The 26,599-nt window shown below is 46.9% G+C and overlaps 2 protein-coding genes across 13 annotated transcripts in view; one reads left to right on the top strand and one right to left on the bottom strand.

Moving 5' to 3' along the window:
* Sacs (sacsin molecular chaperone) overlaps window positions 1-26,599 on the bottom strand; it is an 88,033-nt gene that overhangs the window by 42,729 nt on the left and 18,705 nt on the right. The window lies entirely within an intron of this gene.
* Window positions 8-23,091, top strand: LOC143267403 (uncharacterized). Of its 11 annotated transcripts, none has more exons than XR_013042456.1 (5): window positions 367-2,138; window positions 2,688-2,785; window positions 12,649-13,234; window positions 13,750-13,979; window positions 22,878-23,091. XR_013042456.1 is itself a non-coding variant. In XM_076545146.1 (4 exons), exons 2-4 carry the CDS (start codon window positions 2,127-2,129, stop codon window positions 13,265-13,267), a joined length of 729 nt encoding a protein of 242 aa, XP_076401261.1. In that variant the 5' UTR covers window positions 8-348; window positions 1,847-2,126; the 3' UTR covers window positions 13,268-13,470. The 11 variants fall into 11 exon arrangements, 2 of the variants coding, with proteins under 2 accessions (XP_076401261.1, XP_076401262.1); XR_013042457.1 differs by lacking the exon at window positions 22,878-23,091 and adding an exon at window positions 19,371-21,573 and having other exon boundaries at window positions 13,750-15,520; XR_013042462.1 differs by lacking the exons at window positions 367-2,138; window positions 13,750-13,979; window positions 22,878-23,091 and adding exons at window positions 8-348; window positions 3,239-3,385 and having other exon boundaries at window positions 12,649-13,470.

Below are 26,599 nucleotides of genomic sequence, written 5' to 3'. Positions count from 1 at the left end.
GAAGGACAGCCCCGCCCCCGCCCTCAGGCCACGCCCCCTCCTCCCAGACACACCCCGCGGACTGCGGCTGTTCTGAGACGCAAGCACCGCCTTGGCTCCGCCCCTCTCCGCGGTGGCTAAGGACCGCCCCGCGCCCTGCGCCAAGCCGCGCCCCTCCCGGGAGCGTCCGCAGATTGCAACCCTTCTAAGGAGCCTTGGGCCACGCCTCTGCCACGCCCTCTCTCCCAGGCTGGTCTCTTAAGGAACGACTCCACCGGCTCCGCCAGGCCACGACCCTCTCGAGCTCGGGACTCACGGGACCCGACAGCTGAAGAGCCGCCTTGGCCCTACCTAGCCCAACCAGACTGAGTAAGCTGCACAACCCCACAGGCTACGCCCCACCCCGCCCACCTGCAAGGCCCCGCCCACCTGCAAGGCCCCGCCCAGTCCGGCCCATCCCCCTTCTGCGAGGATTTCAAACTGGAATTCGCAGGGAAAGAGGTGTATTGTCCTGGTTAGAGTTAACTCTGAGGACCAAACATTTCTAGGGCCTAGGCCTTCAACTCTGAAGTGTCTACGCAAGAGTCTCATCTCCAAACAAGAGGGAAACGCTGAATTGTAATATGGTTTTGCCGGTTTGCTTTTTTGAGACCAGTAGTAGGACGAATGTTTCAGACGTGGAGACAGTCATTCCTGTAAACCTGCTACTGGGGAAGATGAGGCAGGAGGATAGCCCCGAGTTTGAAGTGAGCCTGCGCTCTCCAAAAACCAAAAGGGGGTGGGGGCAGCAATTCATACATTAGATTTGCTGGAGGCAATGGAGCCAGAAGCAATACAAGAGAATACACATAAGATATTTTAACAGCGTTAAGTACCTAATTTGGCTTGCATTATCTTGTACTCGGTGGCATAAGTCTTCCTCAATCACATCTGCAATACCGAGGAAGTAGGGGTGGTATATAATACCATTATATAATAGGGTGACCCCACAGCTTTAACTTAAGTTGCCTTGTATTTGAAAAGTGAGGAAGGCTTCTATGAGTCCCAGGTGACTCCTTCCATTATTCTCACAGATCTTGATGAATATCACAAAATCAAACCCCTCATCTATTACAGCCACGCAAAAGCTACCTGGTGAAATAGTAAATGAGTGACTGTTACGTGAAATATTCTCACCAGAATAAAAGCTCCATTTTAACCCTAAAAAGTGGTATTGATTACCACTTCTCTTTGCTTCTCTCAGTATGGTCAGAATTCATCATCAGGGGTAAAAACATAGACTCCCCTGGGAGCTGTTCAGTTCTCCTAATGAAGGTAATGGAGACAATGATGCCAGTCAAGATTGCCTTTTGCTATTGGAAGGAGTCAGTTTCATCAACTAGAGAAAAATACACTAACTCAGCATAAAGATCCTGCCAAGAAACCCCAATATTTTATTTTTCAATTAGATAAGCCTGTACAAGTGAATGCATTGGGTTATCAACAAATTGAAAAACAATAAGGTTTTTTGTCTATCAAATGAGATCTCTTTTTCTCTCCCCATCTCCTCCCACCCAAAGCACCATGCTCAGAACCTATGACCTGTCACCACCCAGATGCCAGGACAAATCTTCAGGTTAAAAGACTGCAGAGTTTAGGGTACACCTTCTATTCTACCTTTCCATATGCTCTTTCCCTAGTCACCAACAGGATGTGGTAACAACAGAACTCAGATGGGGAGTGGACAGCCTAAAAGGAAGGCATGACCTCAGCCACCAGGCATGCCACAGGAGAAGCAGAACAGCCTGCAAGGATGCTGGTCAGAGGGAGCTTGAGCATGTAGGGCAGAGTGACTTGGGGATACATCTGACAATGTTATTACTCACAGGAAATGTGGATCTAGACCTCAGGAGAGGTGCCAGAGCTAGCAGTGTAGACTGAGGACTCACTAGCTTCTTCAGATAACACTGATACAATGTATGGAAGCTGCTGTAATCCCAACTGGATACACGCCTGAATGACAAGGACACCCAAGGATTGAGACAAAGTACCTAAGCAACTGTTTGAGTAGACACAGTTTCAATTTTACCAGAAAGAGTTCTGGACATGGACATGCTGGTGGTTACGAGATATCATGGCTATAATACCATGGAACTACACAATTCAAAATGATTCTGAAGGTAAATCTTAAACTATATGTACCACCATATTAAAAATATAATATTTTTGTTGGGCAGTGGTGGCTCACACCTTTAATCCCAGCACTTGGGAGGCAGAGACAAATGGATTTCTCTGAGTTCAAGGCCAAACTTGTCTATGTAGTGAGTTCCAGGACAGCTAGGGCTGTTACACAGGGAAACCCTGTCTCAAAAACCAATAATAATAATAATAATAATAATAATAATAACAAAGCAGAAAAAATAAAGGATGAAAACAAGCCATATAGGCCTCCATGTGCACACACATAGACATGGACAACGCATATGCTATTGAGGCTTCACTAAAGCACCTTTAGTGAAGACCTTTATGGATTTGAAGAGTAAAATGATTTTCACTTGAAAATCATGCATCTTGGAAATAGTAAAGACAAGCCAGGAACTCAGGCCTGATTTCACCCTGCAAGCTCCTCCCAAGCAGGAGAGAGTAAGACTAATGGGAATCAAGGAAATCCTTATTTTAATAAGCAAGGAAAGTAACTAAACCTGCTAACTTTATGCTTACATTCCTAGTCAGGAAGAGGAACAATAGGCAAGTTGGCAAAGACAGATAAACCCTCCCTGGAACGTCAGGTAGCAGGATACAGCATTCAAGACAGTCAGCAATGGAGGTGAGTGGTTGAAGTGCTCCACTCTGAGACGAGCCTTTAGTTAGAGGCCTGAAGGAAACAGAAGTTACACAGGTTCGTGCATGAAGAACGGGACCCAGAGACACCCAAGTAGACGACACTTTCACACTTGCACTGGTTGTATCATCACTTCCTCCCCTATAAGCAACTCTACTTTCTTTCCAACTCTGTCCCTTCTTGCCACATAAGCATATTTTTTAATTGATACTGTCTTAATTAGATTTCTACTAGTGTGATAAAACACCATGACCAAAAGCAACTGGTGGAGGAAAGGGTTTATTTCGCTTACACATCTTCATCACAGACCTTCATCAAAGGAAGTTAAGAACTCAATCAGGAACCTGGAGGCAGGAACTGAAGCAGAGGCCACAGTGGAGTACTGCTTACTGACTGTCTCTCTGTGGCTTGCTCAGCCTCTTTTCTTATACACACCAGGACTATCTGCCCAGGAGTGACACCACTCACCATGGATGGAGTTCTTTCACATCCAACACTAAGAGAATGCCTTACAGGCTTGCCTGCAGACCAGTCTTTCTCAGATAACTCTAGCTAGTGTCACATGACAAAAAAATCAAACAGCCGGTACAGTACCTATTTTTTTTATCAAAAACTTCCCACAGCATGAAGCAAGTTATATCAAACAAGTCCTCAGAGAATAACACAAAAGGGGGACGTAAGAAAGAGAGAAAAAAGTAATAGAGGGAAAGGAAGAGTAAAAGAGAAGAATGGAAAGGGGAAGAGGCTGGGGGTGGGGACAAAGAGAAGATGGGGGAGATGAAAATGGAGGAGTAGAAAGAGGAAAAAGGAGAGGGAAGGGAGGGGAAGAAGAAAGGAAGAGATAGGAAGGGCAGGGTGGGAAAGAAAAGGGGGAGCAGTAAAAGGAGCATAAATAAAGAGAGGGAGAGGAAAGAGGGAGGCGGACAAAAGGAAGGGAAAGGGGGTGTAGTGAAAAAGAAGGGTGGGATGAGAAAATGGAGGGGAAATCAGAGAAGGAAAAGAGAGTTGGGAGATGAAGAGGGAGGTAAGAAATGGGGGGGTGACAATAAATACGGTGAGAAGAAAGAAGAGGGAGGATTGGGAAGCACAAAAGAGGGAGGAAAAGGAAGAGGAAGGGAAGAAAAAGAGGAAGGGAAGAGGAGAGGAAGGGGAAGGGAAGAGGAGAGGAGAGGAAGAGGAAGGGAAGAGGAGAGGAAGGGGAAGGGAAGAGGAGAGGAGAGGAAGAGGAAGGGAAGAGGAGAGGAAGGGGAAGGGAAGAGGAAGAGGAAGGGAAGAGGAGAGGAAGGGGAAGGGAAGAGGAGAGGATAGGAAGAGGAAGAGAAGAGGAAGAGGAAGGGAAGAGGAGAGGAAGGGGAAGGGAAGAGGGAGAGGAAGGGGAAGGGAAGAGGAAGGGAAGAGGAGAGGAAGGGGAAGGGAAGAAAAAGAGGAAGGGAAGAGGAGAGGAAGGGGAAGGGAGGAAAAAGAGGAAGGGAAGAGGAGAGGAAGAGGAAGAGAAGAGGAAGAGGAAGGGAAGAGGAAGAGGATGGAAGAGAAAGGAAGGGAAGAGGAGAGGAAGAGGAAGGGAAGAGGAAGGAGAATAAAAGGACAGGAGGAAAAGGAACAAGAATGTGAGAGAGAAAAGGGAAAGGTGAAGGTCTAAAAGAAGGGATGTAGAAAGGGAAAAGAGAGTGGAAATAGAGAAACTGAGGAAGAAAAGAAAAGAGGGATGGAGAGGGAGAAGAGAAAGGATGAGGAAAGGGGAAGAACAAAGAAAGGATGGAGGAGAAGGACAAAAGAAGGAGAGAAAGGAAGAAAGGCAGTAACAGGGAAAAGAAGGGAAGGATGATGAAAGAAAATAATGGTGGAGGGGGAAAATGGAAGAGAGAGGGACAAAGGAAGGAGGGAAAGGAAGAAAGAGGAGGAAGAGGAGGAAGAGGAAGGAAGAAAATAGAGAAGAAGGAAAAAGGAGAGAAAGAAAAAGAGGCAAGATGAAGGAAGGGCAAGAAGGAAGGGAAAAGAAGGAGAGGGAAGGGTAGAGAAGGAATAGAAAGGAAAGGGAGAAAGAGGAAGAGAAAGGGGTGTGAGGAAAATGGAAGGGGGAGTAGTGAGTGAAAAAGAGGAAGGAGAGAGAGAGAGGAAGGAAGGAAGGAAGGAAGGAAGGAAGGAAGGAAGGAAGGAAGGAAGGAAGGAAGGAAGGAAGGGGGCAAGGGAAGTATCTTAGTCACTGTCCTATTGCTGTGAGGAGACACCATGACCAAGGCAACTTATGAGAGAGAAGGTATTTAATTGGGGTTGGCCTACACATTCAGAGGGTTAGTCCATTATCATCGTAGTGAGGAGTAAATCAGCAGGCAAGAAGGTAGGGCACCAGAGCAGTAGCTGAGTGCTCATGCCTGGTTCACAAGCAGGGGGCAGAGTGAGAGAGGGAGGAGAGAGAGAGAGAGAGAGAGAGAGAGAGAGAGAGAGAGAGAGAGAGAGAGAGAGAGAGATATTGAGCTTGTCATGGGCTTTTGAAACCTCAAAGCCCACCCCCAGTGATACACTTCCTCCAACAAGGCCACACCTCTGAATCCTTCCCAAATAGTTCTACTAACTGGGACCAAAAATTTAAAATATGAGGCTATGGGGGAAATTCTCATTCAAACCATCATAGAAAGGATGGATGAAGAGGGAGGGAAAAGGAGAGAGGGAAATGAAAGAACAAGGGGAGGGCAGATAGAGGAAAGACAAATCTTGGAGGGAAAAGGGGAAAGAATGAAGGAAGAAATGGATTTTTAAAAGGGGGCAGAGGGGAAACGGAGGAAATAGAAAGGGGAGGGGGAGGATGAAGGAAGAGAGGTGAAGGGAAGAGTTAGAAGGAAAAAATGAAGGGGAGAGGGAGGGAGGCAGGGGAAAGAGGAGAGGAAGTGAGGGACGATTAAAATAAAGCAAATAAGAGATAGCAAGGAAAAGGGAAGGGGGAGAAATAGGAAGGGACAAAGTGGAGGGAGGGGAGTGAAATAGAGGCAGAAAGATACAAAAGCAAAAAAGATAGAAGAAAATGAGGGGGGGACAGAAGACGGAAAGACGAAGGGGAAGGAGAGGGATATGGGGAAAGAGGAGGGGGGAAGAGGGGAAATGGAAGGGGGAAAATGGGAGGGGGAAGGGGAGCACAGGAAATAAAGAAGAGGACAGAAGGAGAGAAAATAAATGGGGAAAGATGGAGATTAAAGGAAGGGAGAGAGGCCGAAGAAGGGGATGAGGGAGAAGAGAGGAAACTGGGGGGAGACAGAAAGATTGGTGGGGAGTGTGCAGAGTAATGGGAGAAGAGAGGAAACCAGGGGAAGACAGGAAGATTGGGTGGGGAGTGACGGGGCGGAGTGGGGGATGAAAAAGGAGAACGTCAAAAGGGAGAGAAATGCAGGGAAGGCTAAGGGTGGGAAATGTTAAATGAGAGGAAAGGAAATAATGGAGAAGTGAGGAGCAGACAAAGGACGGAAATACAGGGGTGGTGGAAGAGAAGAGAGGAAGGGGGAAGGGAAAGAATGATGGAGCCAGAGAAGAGAAAGGGAAAGTGAGAAACGAGAGGGGGAGACAATGGAATGGGTAAAGAAGAGGGAGGGGAGAGAGGGAGGAAAAGGAAGGGCAGAGAGGAAAGGTGGGCACAGGATGGTACAGGAAGGCAGGGAAAACGGAGAGAAGGTTTACAAGGAGTGGAGAAAGAGTTGTGGGAGGGGAAGGAGGGAGGAAAGGAAGAGAGGGGGAGGGGGAGGGAGGCAGGAAAGGGGAGAGTGGGGAACTGGAGAGAGGGAAATGGGAAGGAAGGGGGAAGGAAGGAGAAGGGAAATGGGCCATAAAGGGAGCGAGGCTAGGTGGGGGGAAGGAAAGAGGGATAAAAAGAGTAAGGGAGTAACAGTAGGGAAATAAGGAGGGGAGGTGAGAGGAAGCACAAGGAAGGAGCAAGAAGGGAAGGGAGGTGAGAAGGGGAAAAGGAAGTAAGGAAGAAAGGATGGAAGGAAGGAAACTGGAGGGAAATAGAGAGTGGAGGGAGGAAGAGTAGAAAGGACCTGGGGCGTAGTGGGGAGGGAAATGGGAAATGAGGGGTGCACTGAGACAAACGAGCATGCTAGAAAAAAATCAGGGGTCGAAAGAGAGACAAAGATATGGGGAGGCAGGACATGGAGGGGAGAGAGGAAGGAGTGGGGGAGAGGAGAGCAGGACATGGGAGATGACAAGGGGTGTGAAAGACAGGGGAGGAGTAAAACAGGAATGAACACAAAAATGAGAAGGGGAAAAAGAGGGAGGGGGACAGCATGATGACAAAAGAGGGAAGGGAGAGGAAAAGGGGGAGGAGAAAAGAGGGATAGGGGAAGAAGATGAGAAAATGGTAGAAAAGATGTAAGCAAAAGGGAAGAAGGGAGGGGAAGGGGATGAGAAGGGGAAAGAATGGAGGAAGAGGGGAAATGGAGGGGAAGGAAGAAGGGAGGGAACAGAAATAGAGGAAGGGAGGACAGGGAAATAGAGGAAGGGAGGGGAAAGGAAGAAATGAAGGAAAGAAGAAGGAAGGGAAGGAGGGGTGAAAGGAGAGAAGATGAGGAGGAAGGAAGGAAATGGAAAGAAAGAGGGAAGAGAAATGAGAGAGGGTAGATCTACGGAGGGAAATTGGAGAAATGAGAGTAAAGGGAGGCTAAAGGTGAAAAGGAAGGGATGGTCGGAAAACCTGAAGGAAGGATGGGAAATGGGAGAAAAGAAGGCAACAGAAGGAGTTGGGAGAAGAGAGGAAAGGGAAAGATGATAAAGAGCAAGGAAAGGGTACAAATGAATTAGGGAAATGGGAGGCAGAGAGGGATAGGAGCAGCGGAAATGGAGAGAAAGGGGAAGAAAATGAGTCAGGAAGAGGGGTGGATGAGTGGAGGGAAAGGGAGGGGAGAAAAATTGGAAGGGCAGGAGAAGGGAAGAAGGAAGGGACGGAGAAGCTGAGAAGAGGGAGGGGAAAAGCAAGGGCAAATGGAAAGGATTGAAGGGAGGGAAGAGAGAGAGAAGGTGGGGAAGTGGAAAGAACGGGAGAGAAGGGGAAGAAGGGAGGGAGAGAAATGAAGGGAAATCAATGGACAAAGAAGGAAATAGTAGAAAAGAAAGGAGTAAAAAGTGCAGGAAGAGGAAAGAAAGAATCAAGGTAAAGGGGGATGAAAGGAAGAAAAGAGAGGAAGGAAGAAAAGGAAGTAAAGGGAAAGAGAGAAAAGAAGGGAAGAGAAGGAAAGAAAGAAGGGGAAGGAGAGAAAGGGAGGGGAGGGAGGAAAGAAAGGGGTACAGGGGAAGTAAAGGAGGAAAGGAAAAGAGGGGGAAGGAAGAAGGGAGGGAAACAGGAAAGAGGAGAAGGAAATGAGGAAAAAGAGATGAGGGAAGGGGAAATAATAGTGAAGGAAAGAGGAGGAAAGGGGGAGGGGAGGGAGGGAAGGGAAGAAGGAGGGAGAGAGAGGAAAGGGGAAATGTAGGGAAGGAAGGAAAGAAGGGAAGGAAGGGAAATGGTCATGAAAGGGGGAGGAAAATGGGGAGGAAGGAGGAAGAAATAAGAGGAAGGAAGGAGATGGGTGTAAAGGAGGATGTAGGAAAGGGGTGGAGGGAGAAGGGGAAGAAAAGGGGAAGAAGGAAGGTAGAGAAAAGCTCAGAAAAGAGATGATGGGAAAGGAGGAGAAAGGGAGGAGAGAAGGGGAAGGAAAGAACGGAAGAGAGGGCAGGAATGAAAGGAATGGATCAGGAAGGAAAGACAGGAGGACAAGAGAAAGGGAGGTGGGGAGGGAGAGAAGGAAGAGAGGGAAGGGGATAAATGAAAAGGAATGGAAATGGGCATGAAGGAATTGAGGGAAAGGAGAGGAAGGAATTGAGGGAAAGGAGAGGAAGGAATTGAGGGAAAGGAGAGGAAGGAATTGAGGGAAAGGAGAGGAAGGGAGGAGGAGAAGGACAGGAAGGAAGGAGGGGAAGGGGAGGAAAGGGAGAGGGAAAGGTGGAGTGAGGAAAGGGGGAGGAAGAGGAAGGGAGGAGGGGAAGGGGAGGAAAGGGAGAGGGAATGGTGGAGTGAGGAAAGGGGGAAGAAGAGGAAGAGAAGAAGGGGAAGAAGGAAAAAACAAATGGGAAGGGGGAGTAGAAAGAAAAGAGTCCCTGAGGAGTGGCTTTCATGGTACCAGAAGATGCCATGAAAGCATCCAAAGGAGGGAACAATCAACAATCCTCCCTCCCTACCTACCTAACTAACCTGGCTAACTATTCTAGTGCTAGTGAAGTCATGGTTACCGGAGATGACTCTACAACCACCAATTTACTAATCCAAAATAATCCCTAACTACAGTCTAAATATTTGTCATCAAGGAAACTTCTCTTTGCCACAGACAGAGACCATTACAGAAAACCACAACCAATCAATATGCAGAGTTGTGGTGCCTGGTCCCAGAGGATACATCTACAAAACACTCCACTCTGGCACCTAAGGCTCAGAGAACATGGTGAAAGGGGGTGGGCAGAAAGATTGTAAGAGCCAGAGAATCAGACTCTGCTGTGAGATCGTGTCTTCTAGTAAATTCAGAAGCCACAGCTACGAAGTCTCACCAATATGACCGCCCAAATGTGAGCCAATCAACACACATACAGAACTACTGGGGGGGGGGATTGGGAGGAGCCCAGGCGGCCTGAGCCCTACACAAATAACTATTGACAACTGAGAAAAGCTGGCAGTGGTTCTCCCCAGGGAGGAGCACACCAGTCAGTTGCCCAGTGTCACAGTCAGCCCTGAAAACATACACACAAGTAGCATTATATGGACTCAACAGGTTCTACTTAGGAACGTGTATGTGTATATACAAATCTGTATGTGCATGTAATAACAATGAAAAAAGAGACCATGGATGGAAGGAAAGGGGGAGGGGAGTATGAAAGAGTCTGGAGGGCCAGGCAATGGTGGCACACGCCTTTAATCCCAGCACTCTGGAGGCAGAGCCAGGCAGATCTCTGTGAGTTGGAGGCCAGCCTGGGCTACAGAGTGAGTTCCAGGACAGGCACCAAAACTACACAGAGAAACCCTGTCTAGAGAAACAAAAAAAGAAAAAAAGAAAGGAAGAAAGAAAGAAGGAAGGAAAAGAAAAGAAAGAAAGAGTCTGGAGGGAGAGAAGGAAATGTAATTATAATACCAAAAATAAAATTTAAATAAAAGAGAGGGAGGGAAGAGTTGGGTGGAAGATGGCAATGGGGAAGGAAAAGGAGAGGAAAGGAGAGATGAAAATCGGAGAAATAAGGGAAGGGAGAATAAGAGAGTGAAGGGGAAGGAAGGAGGGAAACAGGGTGGAAGGAAGGAAAAGAAAGTAGGAGGAAGGAGTTGGGGGAAGGGGAGGAAGAACAGTGGGGCAAAGGAGAAAGAGTATGGAAATGGAAGGAGGAGGGAGATAAATGGAGGGAAGAGGAGGGAAGAAAGGAGGGAAGTGGGGAGAGGAAGAAAGAGAAACAAGTGGAAAGAAATAAAAAAAATGGAGGAAGTAAGGGAAAAGTGTTGGAAAGGAGGAAGAGAGGAGGAAAGAGCAAAGTGGGAGGAAGAAGGGAAAGTCGCAGGAAGGAAGGGGATGGAAGGGGAGGAAGAGAGAAGGGAAGGAAGGAAGGGAGAATGGAGGGAAAGAAATGTATATGAAGGAAGGGGAGAAAAGAAGGGAGTAAGGGGGTAAAGAATGGATGGAAAGGGAGAGAGAAAAGATGAAGAGAGGGGAGGAAGGAGAGAAGAGACAGGTGCAGGTGTGAAAGTGTGGGGAGAGGGAAAGGAAGAAAGGAAGGGAGGGAGGAAAAGGAGGAAGGAAGGAAGGAAGAAAGAAAAAGAGAAAAAGAGAGGAAGCAGGGAGGTCAAGTGTGAGAATTAAAAATGATACCGAGGGAGGAAGGGGAAAGGGAGATAGGAAAAAAGGAAAGAATGGAAGTTAGGGGATATGAAGGAAGAAGGACAGGAGAGAAAGAGAGGAAAGAAGGAAAGAAAAGGAAAGGGAGGGGGAGAAGACTGTCCTACTTAATTTTTTTGTCAACTTGCCTCAAGCCGGGATCATCTGGGAACTTCAACTGAGAAAATGCCTCCATCAAATTGGCTCTTAAGGAAATCTGCAGGACCGAGGGAAGGATTAGGAGGGAGGAGACGGGGAGAGAGGGAAGGAGGAAACAAGAATAAAATGCCCAATAACTGTAGAAACATTTAAAAAAAGATTCAAAATAGACATATTTCTTCTGTTTGGAATGAGGAGGAGAGTGACGCCCAGGAACGTGGTGTTGAGGGTCTGTGAGTTGAGGCTTACTGCATGTCTGCATGATAGAGGACCATCAATAACTCTTCTCCTCACCGGTTCGGTAGAGACAAAAATGGAACAAATTGTTGTTCCTTTGCTTAATGAGCCAGCACAAGGCTATTCCTTTGAAAATAAGAAGTGAAGATGATTCGAGGTTCGGGAGGTAAAGACTTGCAGTTCAAGTCTGATGACAGGAGTTCCATCCCCCAGTACCCTGCAAAAGGAGAGAGCCAACCCTGCAATATTGTCCTCCGGAACCCACACACATTCCGGGACATAGGCTCCCCAACATATATAGTATTCCGTTTGTTTGTTTCTTTGTTTGTTTGTTTGTTTTCGGTTTCCGAGAGAGGGTTTCTCTGTGTAACAACAGCCTTGGCTGTCCTGGAACTCACTCTGTAGAACCAGGCTGGCCTCAGACACCCAGAGATCTGCCTCTGCCTTTGCCTCTGCTGGGATTAAAGGCTTGCACCAACACCAACAGAGTAAAATAGTATCTTTTAAAGTACAGATATTCTGCTAAGTCCTAAGAACGAGAGAACGGTGTCAGCCACATGGGTAAAGGAAAAGCCCTTTAAGGCAAGTGGTGGCACCTATGAACCATGAAGGCCAAGAGCCCACACAGCAGGGCAGCTCTGCATAGGAAGGGCGGAACTTGCGCAGGAGGGCTGGAGACTGGGCCCAGTGGAAGTTTTGGGCTGATTTGTTGAACTTGCTTTCCCATGTCCATCCTGTGTGATGGCCCTCCCTTGTACAAGTCCCTGCCTAGTGAGATCCAAACTGGCAAGTGCTGATTTTTCTTATATGCCCAGCAACTGTGGGAAGGCCACCCCTCGGCCCCCTCATAACCAGAGACTTGGTGTATGTTAAGCTGGTCTCTCTTTTTGTCCTAAAATAGCCAATACCAGTTAGGGAGGGTGGTTCACACATGTAATTCCATCACTTCAGAGGCTGAGGCCGGAGGATTGCTATGAATTTGACATTTCCCTGGGTTATGTAGTGCCAGGCCAGCCAGGGCTATGTAACCATAAGCTAGTTAAAAAAATAAATTAATTAATTAATTAAAAAAAAAAGATTGAGGCTAGCCTGGGGCTAGAGTGAGAAAAAAAGAAAAGAACCAGAGGATAGCAGGGTTCAGATTTACCCAAACTCAATGTAAGGAGCAGCAGAGTCTGCGGAAAACAAGAACTTTCCCAGCAGCCTCCTGCTTCTTCTGATTGGCCAGAACTGGGTCACATGATCAACTATCGCTGCAAGGTGTGCAGCGGAAGTGAGTGATAGTTTTTCAAGCCTGTGTAGCAGACAGAGGCAATGGGGAATGCTGGCTGAATCATCCCACCTGGCCATCTCCAGTGCTGCTGTAGATGGAAACCCCCAGGGAAAATACTTTCAAAGCGTCTGCAAGAATATCAGAGAGTAGTGCCTGGAACACTGTCAAAGCTGCTTCGTAACATAAAACACATTTTTGAAGATGTCAGGGAGGGAGGACTTTTCCCGCCAGTGACTTGGGCTCACCTTGGGGCAGAACCTTGGCAGATTATGTTTTTCTAACTTTTTTTTTTTTCTGGAATGACACTTCAGTTCTCTGACTAGAGCAAATCCAGCCAAAGTCATCAATTCCGACCTCCCATCTCCCTCAGAGATCACCTCTCCTTACTCTGGCCATCTCCACCCTGGAGGAGGCAGCTCCCAACTCCTTCAAAGATCACTTCTCCTCACTCTGGCCATCTCCACCCTGGAAGGAGGCAGCTCCCATCTCCTTCAAAGATCACTTCTCCTCACTCTGGCCATCTCCACCCTGGAAGGAGGCAGCTCCCATCTCCTTCAGAGATCACCTCTCCTCACTCTGGCCATCTTCACCCTGGAAGGAGGCAGCTCCCAACTCCTTCAAAGATCACCTCTCCTCACTCTGGCCATCTCCACCCTGGAAGGAGGCAGCTCCCATCTCCTTCAGAGATCACCTGTCCTCACTCTGGCCATCTCCACCCTGGAAGGAGGCAGCTCCCAACTCCTTCAAAGATCACCTCTCCTCACTCTGGCCATCTTCACCCTGGAAGGAGGCAGCTCCCATCTCCTTCAGAGATCACCTGTCCTCACTCTGGCCATCTCCACCCTGGAAGGAGGCAGCTGTCCCCCAGGCCAGAGCCGGAGAGCTGGGAAAGGAAGGGTAAGGCTGCCCCTGCCTGGCCAAGATACATAAGGTTAAAATGGATCCTAGGAATAAACACCGTGGGTAAAGTAACAGACAATATCCACATCGATTAGGCCACTCTGATATGCATGTCATCTGTGAGGACACCTATAGAAAAAAGCACTAAGATGATGTTGGTGACTTTGGAAACACAGCTTGCCCAAGGTCATGGGCAAGGGAATGACTTCTCCATAAAAGGAAATTATGAATAACTACTCGGGTTCATTCAACTTAATTAGCCCCATTATGTAATCTCTGCTTAAAGTACATAAAATTGAGATGACAATCATTCTAGAATCCCACTCAGAACAAATTTGTTGCACAGAATATCAAATTTTCTGCCTGCTTCAAGTTTCTTTATGGAATATTAAGTTTCATACTCACTACAAATCTCTGCATGGAAAAATCTCTCTACAGTCAAATAACCTACTTCATTGAGGAATTTTTCAAACTGATGTGTATTCCTGTATAATACTAGTTTTTGTTTTTAGGGATGCATTATTTGACAAAACACCAGACAAAGTCGACTTAAAGAAGGGAGGGTTTGTTTTGGTCCATAGTTTGAGGTTATAGTCTGTCACAGAGGTGGAAGCTGGTCACATGACATCCACAATCAGGAAACAGAGAGAAATGAATGCTGGTGTTCAGCTCGCTTCTTCTCCTTCCCCTTGTTATTCAGCCCAGGACTCCAGCCCATGGCAATGCACCATCCACACTCATGGTGAGTCTCCGTTCTTCAGTTAAACATCTCTGGAAACACCCCCAGAGATATACCCAGAGATTTGTCTCATAGGTGGTTCCAAGTCCATTCAAGTTGACAATGAGGACTAACCATTGAGCACAATGTCTGTCTCTTTGGGAGGAAGAATTTCACATGTATTTGTTCTCGCAGGACTGCTTGTGTGTACAAGGTCGTATGTACACAAGTGTGAGCGTGCTTTGGAACATGGAGATAATTGTCACTGTTGTGTTAACATCAGAAGTCTTTGGGACTCTAGACCATTGTGAACTGTTAATACTGATAGAAGCAAATTCAGGGCCAACAGCTGGACTTTAAACCATCAGTACCAGATGCAGTGGGTACATGTGGGTGAGAAGAGGCCACATGGGTGTCCCACAAGTCCTTGCCATGGGCTGCAAGGGCAGCACCCAGACCTATGATGACAAGACAGGACTAGGCGCTGCCCAGTTACAGTGGCGATAGTTCACCTTGGCCAGTGTGCAGCTACGCGTTTGACTTCTCAGTCTCCTCCCTTCCTTCCCTCGGGTTCTAACCTTGGTGTGTGACCACTCTCCATCACAGCTCTCCATCAGACCCCTGCTCTTCAAAGAACCACGAAGGGCTCCCTTCTCTCAGGCAGGCTGGGCCCCTGCCAGGTTTTCCTCTGTGCTGGCCTGCGGCATTCCCACCCCTTCGCTCTGCCTCCCCACAGCCCTACCACTCCCCATCTGTGCCACCCACAGCACGGTCAGCATCTCTTTTCTCTCCACAACAGCACTTTCTGGATGAATACTCAGACATAAATGCCCACTCGGACAAACAAGTGTGAGTTCAGCATGTGACTCCATGCAAAACTGTTGGGCAAATCCAATGTCCACAACAGAGGCATGACTGAGAACTGCAGGTGGTGGTGGTTGGGGTCTTTAGGAAGATGTGGCTTCAGAGAAAAGCCAGTGTGGACCATCACACAGAACCAGAGTCAGTAGCCTGATTGGTCCTGTGAGTCTTGGCGGTCAATCACTGAGTTCAGCCTACCACAGTCACTACGTTTGTCTCCAGAAGTCTCGACTATCCAAGCACGGTCTCGTCACACATGTCGGCCTTATCTTCCAGAGGGCCCCTTTCACTCCCTCACCAACTTTGGTCTACACTTAGGCATCATTCTTTGACTGACAGTCAGAAAGCTGCCTTCACCGCCCTGTAAAAACCGGAACACCCCCAGTGCAATCTCACTTCTTTCCAAAGCTTCCTTCCAGTCTTCTTACCCTCTCGTCACAGCTGTCCTTGGATGTGTGTTCTTCCGTTTTTGTGTGCACCATCCACGAGGTTGCTGTATGGTCCCCCAGAGCAAGACTGGCATGTTCAGGCCCGAGTGTTCCCTTGGCGAGCACTGGAGGGGAAGGGGGGCAGATGGCAAGGCCTGATGTGCCCTAGAGCCTCAGTCTGCTTGGGGTTGCCGCCACAGAACACCACAGACAGAATGGACGGAACTACACGCTCCACACCATACCGAGGGCTGGGAGTTCAAGGTCAAAGGACAGGTAAGCTAGGTCTTGTCCCCAGCTTAGCCCCATAGCCTCTTTGCTGTGTTTCTCTGTGGCCTCTGTTAGGAGGGCCCTAATCCCATCACGGACCCACACCCTTACGAACTCCTCTAACCCTAATTACCTTCCTCAAATACCCTACCTTTGAATACTACTGAGGCTGGCAGGTATCAGGAAAAGCTTTGTTACTTGTGACCCCCCACACACTGTATCAAGCCACATGCTTGACTTGAATAATGGAAATAAGCGATTCCCCTTTAGCAACCTCTTGATAATACCCATTTCTACTCACACATGCTCCTGGGTATATCTGGGATTGGGAGACATGGGGCAGATCTGGCCTAAACTGATTGAGGATACATGCTCAGGAAGGCAAACTATGTCTTCTGAATGAACTCTTTAAAGATCCTCTGTTTACCATCCTATGCCTGTGAGAGGTGTACATATAATAAAAATCATGGATGGTGATAAGTCTTTGCACCCTGAAGGCCTCTCCACCGACACAGCAAACCGAATCAGACCGAATTAGAAAAGCCCCGGTTTAATGAGTAAAACATCCCGGGATAACTCCCCGGCCCCACAGAGAGGAGACAGGGATGAGACTGGAAGAACCACTGGGTGCAGCTTATATACCCCATGGAAGTGGTCTTGAACCCTTCTGGGGAAGGAGCTGTGTTTGGTGGGCTTTGAAGGGGTGGGTTTAGGAAAAGAGATAGGGGAGGAGAGTTGAGGTGGATCTTCCACCAGACTCCTTCCAAACAGAAGGGACATGCACAATTAAAAAAAAATAAATTAAAAAAAGTTATGTAACCCAAACCTGCCAATCAAAACAGAGAATCACCAGAGCTACACTCCTAGAAATCAGCTCCTACTGATCTTGGATCCCATAAATGGAATTCTCAATAATATCCAAGGCCCTTGAGTATTCTCTCACTCTGGAGGTTCAATGCCTTTCTTGGCAGTGTATCTAAAATGTAAAAGCTTTTGCTTCATTCTTAATAAAACTTCTTGCTGCTTCTCTCTGTCTCTCTGTCTTGGTCTCTGTGTCTCCATCTTTCTGCCTCTTGGTCTACTTGTCTCTGTCTTTCTGTCTTTGTCTTTCTGTCTCTGTCTCTGTCTTGTGTGTGTGTGTTTCAATTCTCTAGACAAAACATCAAGAATCAGTAAACACAGAGTCCAGACAATGACCTCCAATAACACTATTACCTTGAAGGCTTGAAACACATGAATTATGAAGAGACACAAGCATTAAGTCAGTCCACAACACCAGAAATGCTCAATAAACATGGCTGAACAACAGGCTGAATTACTACCAACTGCTGCCCGAATGCTGTACCTCTTCACACACCATGCTGAGGGATCTGTGTCAGGATCCTTTTCTCCCTTGAGCGCCCTGGTGGAAGCTCATAAACTGGAAGAGCTCTGTGGGTTACTGAGTAACACAAAGATAACCGTGAAAACATTTTGCCAAGTGAAAAATCCAGTGATAAACGACCACATACTGAATTGCTGCATTTGTTTATATGTTCAGAATTGGTCCATAGCAACCAGAAGCAGAGGGGTGGTTGTCAGAGACCGTGGGGATTGGGAATGACATGTGGGTACTCGTGAGTTTGGGGTTCCTTTGCAGGGTAGTGAACATACTCTAGAGTTAGAGGGTGGCAATAGCTTTTGCAATGTTGTGAATAGTCTTTAAAAAAAAACCTATCTTCATTAAAATGACATTTTATAGTGTGAAATAACATCTGAAAAAAAGAAAGAAAACCCATGGCTGCTGTGAAAGCAAAGGCTGACCCCAGGCTACCATGTGCAGGGTCTTTTGGAACAAAACATTCTAACTTAGCGACACTGGCTTTTCTGGGGAGCTCAGTGGTTGTTGGTGGTGGTGTTATTGTTGTTTAAAGCTGCCTTTCAATATTCTCAGTCCACTACGAGAATAGTCACACACAGGCATCGTTGCTCTCTCATGAACACAAAGCAAGCTACAACAAGCCCATCTATCTCATCAGTACACTGGGTCCTTTCAGGCTTATGTCCTGCTTCCCCCAGTGTCTTCCTCTACTTCTCACTCCATGCTGGTCCCCAGGACACCCAGTTCCCCAGTTTTTCTACATAGCCTTTGCATACATTACTCCATCCATCTTGGTCATTTCTTCCAATTTAATGCAAGTGTCCTTGCAGGGGATGCCTGACACTTCAGGAGGCATCACTCAGTACATATCTCTCTCTCTCTCTCTCTCTCTCTCTCTCTCTCTCTCTCTCTCTCTCTCTCTCTCTCTCTTCACCTACTGTTTGGGGTCATATTTCCTCCCTAGGTGGGATCTGTCTCTCAGGCATCAGCATCAGCAGCTTGGCTGACCCAGAGGACCTAGGCAGAATTCTGGCAGGCCATCTCACTCCCTAGTAAGCCAGCCGAGCGAGGGGCCGGACTTCCCTTGTCCTTGTGCTCCTGTAGACACAGTCAGTTATGTTTATTTTTAGTCTCTTTAAGCGTGCCTTGGGAAATGAGGTCATGTTCCTGAGTTAGCATTCCTGCCTTTTCTACTTCCAAAGAGGGGCATTATGAATTCCCTGGAGTGCTGTGAAGTCATCTTAAGATAGGATGGTACAGACTTTACATGAGGCTTTTGACTATCCCGTTAATTTTAATGAGAGCTAGGTGTTTGGATGCCAAAAGTCCTGAGTAAGCCATGACTCAAGCCCCCAGACTTTGTGGGGTGACACATCTTGAGCTGTACTGGCCTGGGAATATTAAGCCCAAGTGTGGTATTTGAACTTATGATGGATGCTGATTAAACAACCCCCTCTGAAATGATTATCGGAAATACAGACTGTAGTGAGCTGGCTCCACAGGACTGGAATGAGCTGGCTGTAGCAGGAATGTGTTCAAATGAACAATGTATCACAAGAGAGGCTCAGCCCAAGGCACCATCATAGAAAAGTCCTTCCACCATGAAACTGAGCACAATGTAGAAAGGAGAACAGGCCAAGAGTCCCACAGCCACCCTCCTGCCACCCTTTCTCCTGTCTTCTAGACGTCCCCACGCTGCACGGTCATACCGCTTCCTAGCGAACATGATCAAGCAGGTGGCAAGTTCCATGTCTCCTCTCACTCTGGGCCTCTTCCTTCCCCTTCTCCCTGGCTGGATCATTGACCAGTTAACACTAATGTAAAAGTAGGCAAGGATCTCAGCTGAGCCTCTTTTCCCAGTGTGCTCTGCTCTCTGCTCCCACCCCTCCCCAGTCCTGTTGAGTTCAGTAAACTCTGTACATTGTACGCGCTGGCCCTCTGCCGGGGCCTAGGAAACCTAAACTGATGGTGAATGATGGTGATCCTAGCACGTCCTCTGCTTTGTGCATGGGAGACAGACAATCCAGTAAACAGAACTGCCACACAAAGGCAAGTACAGACGTCCAGGAAACCGACGTAAATCCTCAGCAGCTCTTCAATGCGCAGAGGGTGTCGTCCACCAACAGGGCTGTCCTGGCCAGCAGCTGCTATCCTGAAGGCTGCTTTGTATCTGAAATGAAGTCTCTTCTGTCTTTTCTTGTCTTCCTGCATCGTCACTCTTCAGAGCTCCACACTGCAGAGCCCCATCCGGGTGTCATGTTTGTTGTCTCATTGGTTCTGACCGTGAGTGCCCTCATCAAGATCAGGCTCAGTTCCTCAATGTCCCTCCTGCTTAGGGGCAAAGTATCCCTCCAGAGTGGCATTCCCTTCTGGGAGTGTGTGTGTGTGTGTGTGTGTGTGTGTGTGTGTGTGTGTGTGTGTGTGTGTGCAGGCCCATGGGTACACATGTGCATGTATAATCAGAACTGACATTTTTCTCTCTTCTTTGAACCATAGGGTGAGATGGAGTGACTGCCATTAACACTTGTCATCCTCGGTGGCCATGGCAGTGCCCTTCAATCACTGCACACAGGAAGACAGCAGTCACCTTTGTCCGAAATGTTTGTGCTTCAGCAGGAGATTTTAGTTTCTACTACTGTGTGGAACACGGGGTTCGTGCTTTATAGGTTTTCCGCACACTTGCTTCTGGAGTCATACTGTAGAGGTGTTCGTTTTCATCAGTAATTGAAATAAGATACCGAGAAGAAGGCCCAATGAGAGAGAGAGTAACGTGATACCCGCTGTCAATCTGAGCGTTCAGGGCACAGCAGACCCTTCCTATTCAATCTCAAGATGCTCTGTAAACAACTTGTACCTACTGTACAATGAGGTGTTCACATTTTACAGCCGATAAAAGAGAAATTCACACATTTGGGGTTCAGTTAAGGGAAACCATGGCAATAATCAGGACAGTTCTCGTTTTTTTTAATCATTGACCACTCAATATATTCCAAATCCCAGAAAACCCAGCAAGGAGGTGTTGTCGTTACAGGCATAGCTAAGGCTCGGCCCCCAGTGTGAAGGAGTGCTTGCCTCGGTTTCCTGGCACGTGCAAGTGTGAGGGAGAACCTGGAGCCGGGGATGCTCCCGTCTCTCCTGTGGTGTGCGGCTTTCTACTTTGAGGCGGATGCTTACACTCCACTTAGGTTGCTGGAGACCACAGTCAGTGTTCTCTAGGGACAGCGGCATCCTAAAGGCTCTCCTTAGGGCTAATGACAATTTAAATTCCCAAGAACACCACACTTTAATAGTTGGCTGGGTGTAGAGAGCATGAAGCCCTCACACATGCCATAGAAAACATGCCTACAGTTTATGCCTTACAAGAATTACTTGGGACCCGAAGTGTTTGAGATCTGGGGGTTTTCCAATTTGGGAACAATATAGGTGGCACCTATAAGGAATTATTTGGGGATGAGACCTGAGTCTAAACAGGACATTCATTTGTGATTCAGATACATCTTATACACATAAGCTAAATGTAATTTCACAAAAACTATTTTTAGCATGCCTTCCTCTGACTGTCACTCCAGACCCTGAAAAAAAAAAAAGGATTTTATAGCATTTTACTCAGGATTTTATAACTTTTTGATTAGAGATTATCAACTTATACTTAATGTAGGATAAATGTACAAGTTGAGATTACAAAATAGAGATATTCAGCAAAAATCTTACAACCATCTACTTACCTAAAAGATCTTACAACTGCCTATTTCTACTCAGCTAAGGAACTTGTCTAAAAATACACTCACTTCTACTTTGCTGAGAAATAGCATATCAGAGAGAATCCTAAGAGTGTAAGTTGATTAAAGACTCTCCGGTCAGAAGTCACTGAAAAAGTAAGGTTATTTATAAAAACAAAAGGCACCTGTTTTTGTCATCTCTCTTTTTTAAATTTCTTGCTTATGTTCACAACAGGGAATTTTACTGTTGGTGTAGAAGAGTCTTGTTTGGACGGCTGGGGATCAAGCTGAGGGCTCTGTGGTAGGCAAATCCCTACTGCTCAGCTACACCCTGGTCCCAGCTAGGATCTTTCAAAGTGATATACCAACGTGCGATGTACGCCATTTCTAAATATCTGACTTCGTCAAGAAGCAGATCAAGGGTTCCTAGCCCGTGTCTTGCAGACCCGTTGAAACAATGAATTGTGGGAACCACATACACAGAATTACAGACCTGAGGAATCACAGGTCTGAGGAAAAGGAGAGCGCGGGCCACCACCTTCCCCACATAACCGAGGGGGGCTGTACAGTGTATGCATTTGCTGTCTCAGAACAGGTACAGCCATTGGCCGGCATCCACTAGAGAAGAAGTTAGAAATAGGTTAAGGGATAGGTTTATTTTTTTGTTTTACTAAGGAAAACTGGGGATGAATTTGTAAAAAACCAGGATAACTGGATCTTTCACTATCACTGCACTGGACTGGAAGCTCTGCCCCCAAATCCCATCATTTACTCACTTCCAAAGCCGTTTCTCCACAGACGCTCACTGTCCATATTAGATAGTTGTAAAATACAAAAGATGTCTATTTTCTCACTGGTGACTAAAATAAATGTTTCTGAAGCACCAAGAAGAAGATTTCAGAAACAGGATGCAAGCTACAATGCTTCCATCTGTATTTTATTTAAAACTCACTCAAAAATAAATCTATCATTGTCTACCACCATTTCATTACTTATTATAAACATAATAGTTAAGTAATTTACACAAAGAACTCATCGACAAGCCATTATTTAGGAAAGAGACTATAGCTCGGAAAAATAATTGTTTAATTCATAGAACCCCTCAGAGACCAGCTGATGCCTTTAGTCACCCTAACCATTTCTTTCTGTTTTTGGCATATGGCTGGTGTCCAACTGTTAATCCGAGACTGAGTGTCTGGGTAGGGTGTTGGTTTGGTGTAGTGGTACAGCTTGTGGGTAGGGTCTCTGTAGTCCATTTGGGGACAGTGGGGTCCAGAACTGCTCTCTGTGAGCATGAAGTGCAACTTGACTTGACTTTAGTGACCAACTGCATATCTGTTGTTTTAAATGTCTGTACAAACAACCTTTTGTAATCAGCTCTTTAGAAGGATTAAAAAACTGTGATCATCAGTCACTTATTTTTCAATATTTAAAAGTAAGAAGAAACCACTAGCAACTAGACATGGTTTAACAAGCCAACTGACTGGTTCCAGAGTGTCCAGTTAATCATTAGAGAACCTACCTCATGAATCTTGTGTGCTAAAGAGCTGTAGTTTTAATAACATCCTTCAGGTTTCTCGAAGGGATCATCAAGAAAACACCAGTGGAATTTGCTTTAAAATTCCTAGTAAGAGCTCCCTTTTGTGAGCCAAGGAATTGAGGAGGAGAGAACGTAAGAGCTGAATGGCCTTGTGGTCGCAATATGACCGATGCGCTCGTGACCTGACTGCAGCTGTGGCTACCTGCACAAGAGCAAGCCAACAGCATCAGTCACATTCCAAAACGAAGCCCTAACTGAGCCGGGGTGGCGGCCCATGCCATTAGTCCCAGCACTTGAGATGCAGGAAATGACAGATCTCCATGAGTTCAAGGCTACCTAGTCTATGTAAGTTTCAGGCCAGTCAAGGCTACATAGTTAGATCTTGTGTCAAAAAAAAGAAAGAGAAAGAGAGAGAGAGAGAGAGAGAGAGAGAGAGAGGGAGGGAGGGAGGGAGGGAGGGAGGGAGGGAGGGAGGGAGGAAGGAAGGAAGGAAGGAAGGAAGGAAGGAAGGAAGGAAGGAAGGAAGAAGAAAAAAAGAATTACTTACTGGAATTAGTGGGTTTCAAACTTTTTTAAAGGAGGAATTGAATAAAGGTGAGGAGAGAACATGTTAGGGTAGGAGTGTCCAGGGGGGGGTTGGGAGTGGATATGACCAAGATATACTGTATACATGTGTGAAACTGTCAAATCACATTAATTAGTAAAGTGTAAATAGATGATTCTCTGAGTGTTCGTGTCTTCCAGTGACCCTGGTCAATAGATGGAAGAAAGGACAGTCGCTATTCTTCTGAGGTAAAGGACTGATACTGTAACTACCCTAACTTAAAACGCAACAACAACAACAACCGGTGCATGTGTACAATGGCTTTGCAGTACGTGATTCTCTTTGAAGGACACACCTGTTCGCTTTTCTTCTCCACAAAGATAAATGAACAAATAAATCAGTGGCTGAAATCGGTTCTTCCTGGACTTTGCATTTAGTGTCTTTTCTCTCCATATGTAACCAATGCTAGAGCTCCCCCAGCACCCCAAGCCTGTTCTGGGGGATGGTGGTTTCAGTGAAGGAGAGGAGAGCATTTCTGTCTTTTGTTAAAACACCAAATTGTTTTGTCTACACTTTCCAGGTCTCAGTAACATGAAAATCTTTTTTTGTTTTCTCATTCTCTCCACAGTGATTTAGGAACAGTTTTCCTATAAAACCTGTTCATTTGGTCTAGGAGTTACAAACTGTACAGACCTTGGCGTGGCTCTCTAAAAAGATCAGTGTCTTGTTTGTCTACTAATTTGCCTTGTTTATATTTGTTTGGGGCTTTTTGATGGAGATTTTGGGGGGATAGCTTGGCCCTTGGTGGTTTTGTTGTTATAGTTTTTGTTTTATTTTGTTTTTGTTTGGTTATTTGGTTGTTTGTTTATTTTGAGATAGGGTCCCACTCTATTGCCCAGGCTAGCCTGAAACTCAGTCTGTAGCCCAGGCTCCCTTAAATCCCCAGTAACCCACTTGCATTTGCCTCCCCAGTGCTGAGATTACAGGCATGAGCCAGAGCACCTGCCCCTGTTTTTCTTATTACCACATCGTTAAACCAAACAGCATAGCACAAATGAGATTAACCTGCATTAAAGAATCACAGAGAAATCATTTTCCCCACCCCTGCGTTACTCAGTTTGGCTCACCATTTCTAAACAGGATTTCCTGCCCTCCTCCCCCCCCCAGAGTCAGTGAATGAGTTCATTTAAAATCCCAATGTTTTATGCTGGGAAATACATGCATTTTTTTCATTATTCTCACAGAAAAGGTATCTGTTGATTTTTCAGTGGTGGTGTCCACCGTTGTGGAGATGGATCAGCCAGTAAAGGTTCTTACTGGTAAGCCTGAGGATCTGAGTTTGATCCCTAGGATTCACGTGAGAGGGAAGCATCAACTCCTGAAAGCTATCCTCTGATCTCCAACACCATGGCACGATGCATACACCCAATTAATATGTTTAATAAAAGAGTAAAGACCGGGGCTGAGATGGGACTCAGTGGGTTCCCAGCACTGTCCAGAGAAAAGACTCCAGCACCCTAACTGAAATGGCGGGTGTGTTTGTGTGAGTTATCAGTCCACACTCAAGGGTTTGCTGTGAATTTACCCTGGCTCCACAGAGTCCCTTCTCCAGTTGGCAGCCTCTCTGCAGGAGCTCCTCACACCCTCAGGTGATTGCCAGGCAGTTTGAGAGCCCCCACACAGTAATGCCTCTAGACAGGTGTGTTCCAGGCGCCTGGTCATGGAGTCCAGGGCACTGTTCAATGTCTGAGACTTGCTTCAAAATGCGGACGTGCAGAGGCAGAGCTTCAGTGGGAGATGGTGAGTGGGTGGGTGCCCCTCAGGAGGAGGTGAGTGTGTGGGTGCCCCTCAGGAGGAGGTGAGTCGGTGGGTATATCTTGATAGGAGGTGAGCATGTGAGTACCCCTCCATAGGAGATGAGAGTGAGGGCATTCCTTGGTAGGAAGTGAGGGTGTGGGTGCCCCTCAGTAGGAGGTGAGCATCTGGGTGCCCCTTGGAGCATTTTTCTCTTTTTCTCTAGACATGCCCAAAGCTTTTCAGGGTAACTTTTTTTTTTCAAAGAGGTAAAGAGGCACCAAGAACAATCCCAGGGCTCTGTCCAGTCCCCCTGAAGGAGAAGTATATCTCTGCTGCACATGGCCTCTCTACGCTCCCTCGCCCAGCTAGCCTTCAAGGACAGCAGGGACACTGGGCATTTTGTTAACTGTAGACCATAGGGTCTCAGAAAGTGATTCATGAATTCACTGCCCAACACCCACCTTGGGCTTTATCATGGCATGTCTTGGATCTTCAAGTCAAAGTGACTGCCCTTCTCCAGGAGCCTTGCTCTTCCTTAACATCTGGGCTTCATCAAGTTTAGGCTCAGCACCCTTTATCTGAAACATTTGCAATTGGAACTCTTTCTGATTTGGGGTATTTTCAATTTGGAAACACTAGCATCTACACAATGTGCCTTGTAGAGAGACACAAGTTGTACTATTTTGCATTTGTCAACTTGACACACACTAAGCTAACCTGGGAGGCAGGAACTTCAGTTGAGGAAATGCCTCCATCAGATTAGCCTGTGGGCCTGTCTGTGGGGCCTTTTCTTGACTAAAGATTGATATGGGAGGGCCTAGCCTGCTGTGGGTGGTGCCATCCAGGGGTAGGGGTCCTAGATGGTCTAAGAAAGCAGGCTGAGCAAACCATGGGGAGCAAGCCAGTAAGCAACACTCCTCTGTGGTCTCTGCTTCAGTTCCTGCCTCTAGGTTCCTGCCTTGAGTTCCTTCCCTGACTTCCTCAGTGATGAATTATGTGACCTAGGAGGTGTAAGATGAAACAAATCCTCTCCCTCCCCAAGTTGGTTTCAGTCAACATTTTATCGTGGCAACAGAAACCTACTAGGACATATGTTTAAACTCAAAGTCATTTATATTTCAGATATTTCTCATGCAAATCGCCTGGCTGTGATTTCACGTGGTTTTGTTTTGTTTAGTACACTTGCATTTTAACTCCACACGTGAGGTCATGGGGAATTTTCTATTGATAATGACATTTCAGATTTCACATGTTGGATCAGGGGGTGTTCAACCTGTTCAGCTCATATGCCTTGTCTCTGGAAGTCCAAGAGGTAGGAAAGCTGCTGCTGCTGCTACTGCTGGTGGTTTCCAGGAGCTCAGGGATGCTTCCTCGTGGCTCATTTCGGCCTTTCCCTATGAGCCATGGTTATTCCCACTCCCATTCTGAGGGTGCCGCTGGACTGTCCACTCAACATCCAAGGAACAAGGGGAACAAAGTCACCGTCCCTTCTCTGGTCATGGTGACAGAATGTCTGGCAGAGGCTCCTGAAGGGAGACAGACGGGTTTGTTCTGCTTCATGGTTTCAGTCAGCCAAGGCTGGAGTGTGTAGCAGCTCCTCCTGTGGCACCAGACCAGGAAGCAGGAAGCTCGGGTGGGAGCCAGTGGCAGACAAAACCTCCAGTGTCTAATCCAGCACCTCACTTCTAGCTGGGACACCCCCCCCAGAAGTTCCATAACTTCCCCAAACACCACCAGCAGCCGGGTCAGGTATTCAAACTTGAGAGGTAGCAGTGAATACTGAGCACTTACACTGTGACTCACTCTTATGACAAGGTGCCACAGGAGGACGGGCACTCACCTGTGTGGTGTCACAGGGCCCGCTCAGTGGGACTGTGGGGATGATTTTTGTCACAGTGAGGAAATAGTCACTGATTCATGGCCACAGCACCACAAATGGCGAGGCTGAGATCCAAAGCAAGCAGGGCCAGCTTGGCTTACACCATTACGTGATACAGTTTCCCCTCCCAGAGGTGGAAGGGTGCTTACAAGGAGTTTGTTTTCCACTGTTTGGAGGTGGCTGTTTCTAAGGCAAAGAGGAGATATGGGGACAGGGCAAGTCCCACATTCCTCTTTCCTGGGACAC

The sequence above is a fragment of the Peromyscus maniculatus genome, chromosome 9, assembly GCF_049852395.1.
Source record: "Peromyscus maniculatus bairdii isolate BWxNUB_F1_BW_parent chromosome 9, HU_Pman_BW_mat_3.1, whole genome shotgun sequence".
NCBI lineage: Eukaryota > Metazoa > Chordata > Mammalia > Rodentia > Cricetidae > Peromyscus > Peromyscus maniculatus.
This window is presented reverse-complemented; position numbering and strand designations above follow the sequence as displayed.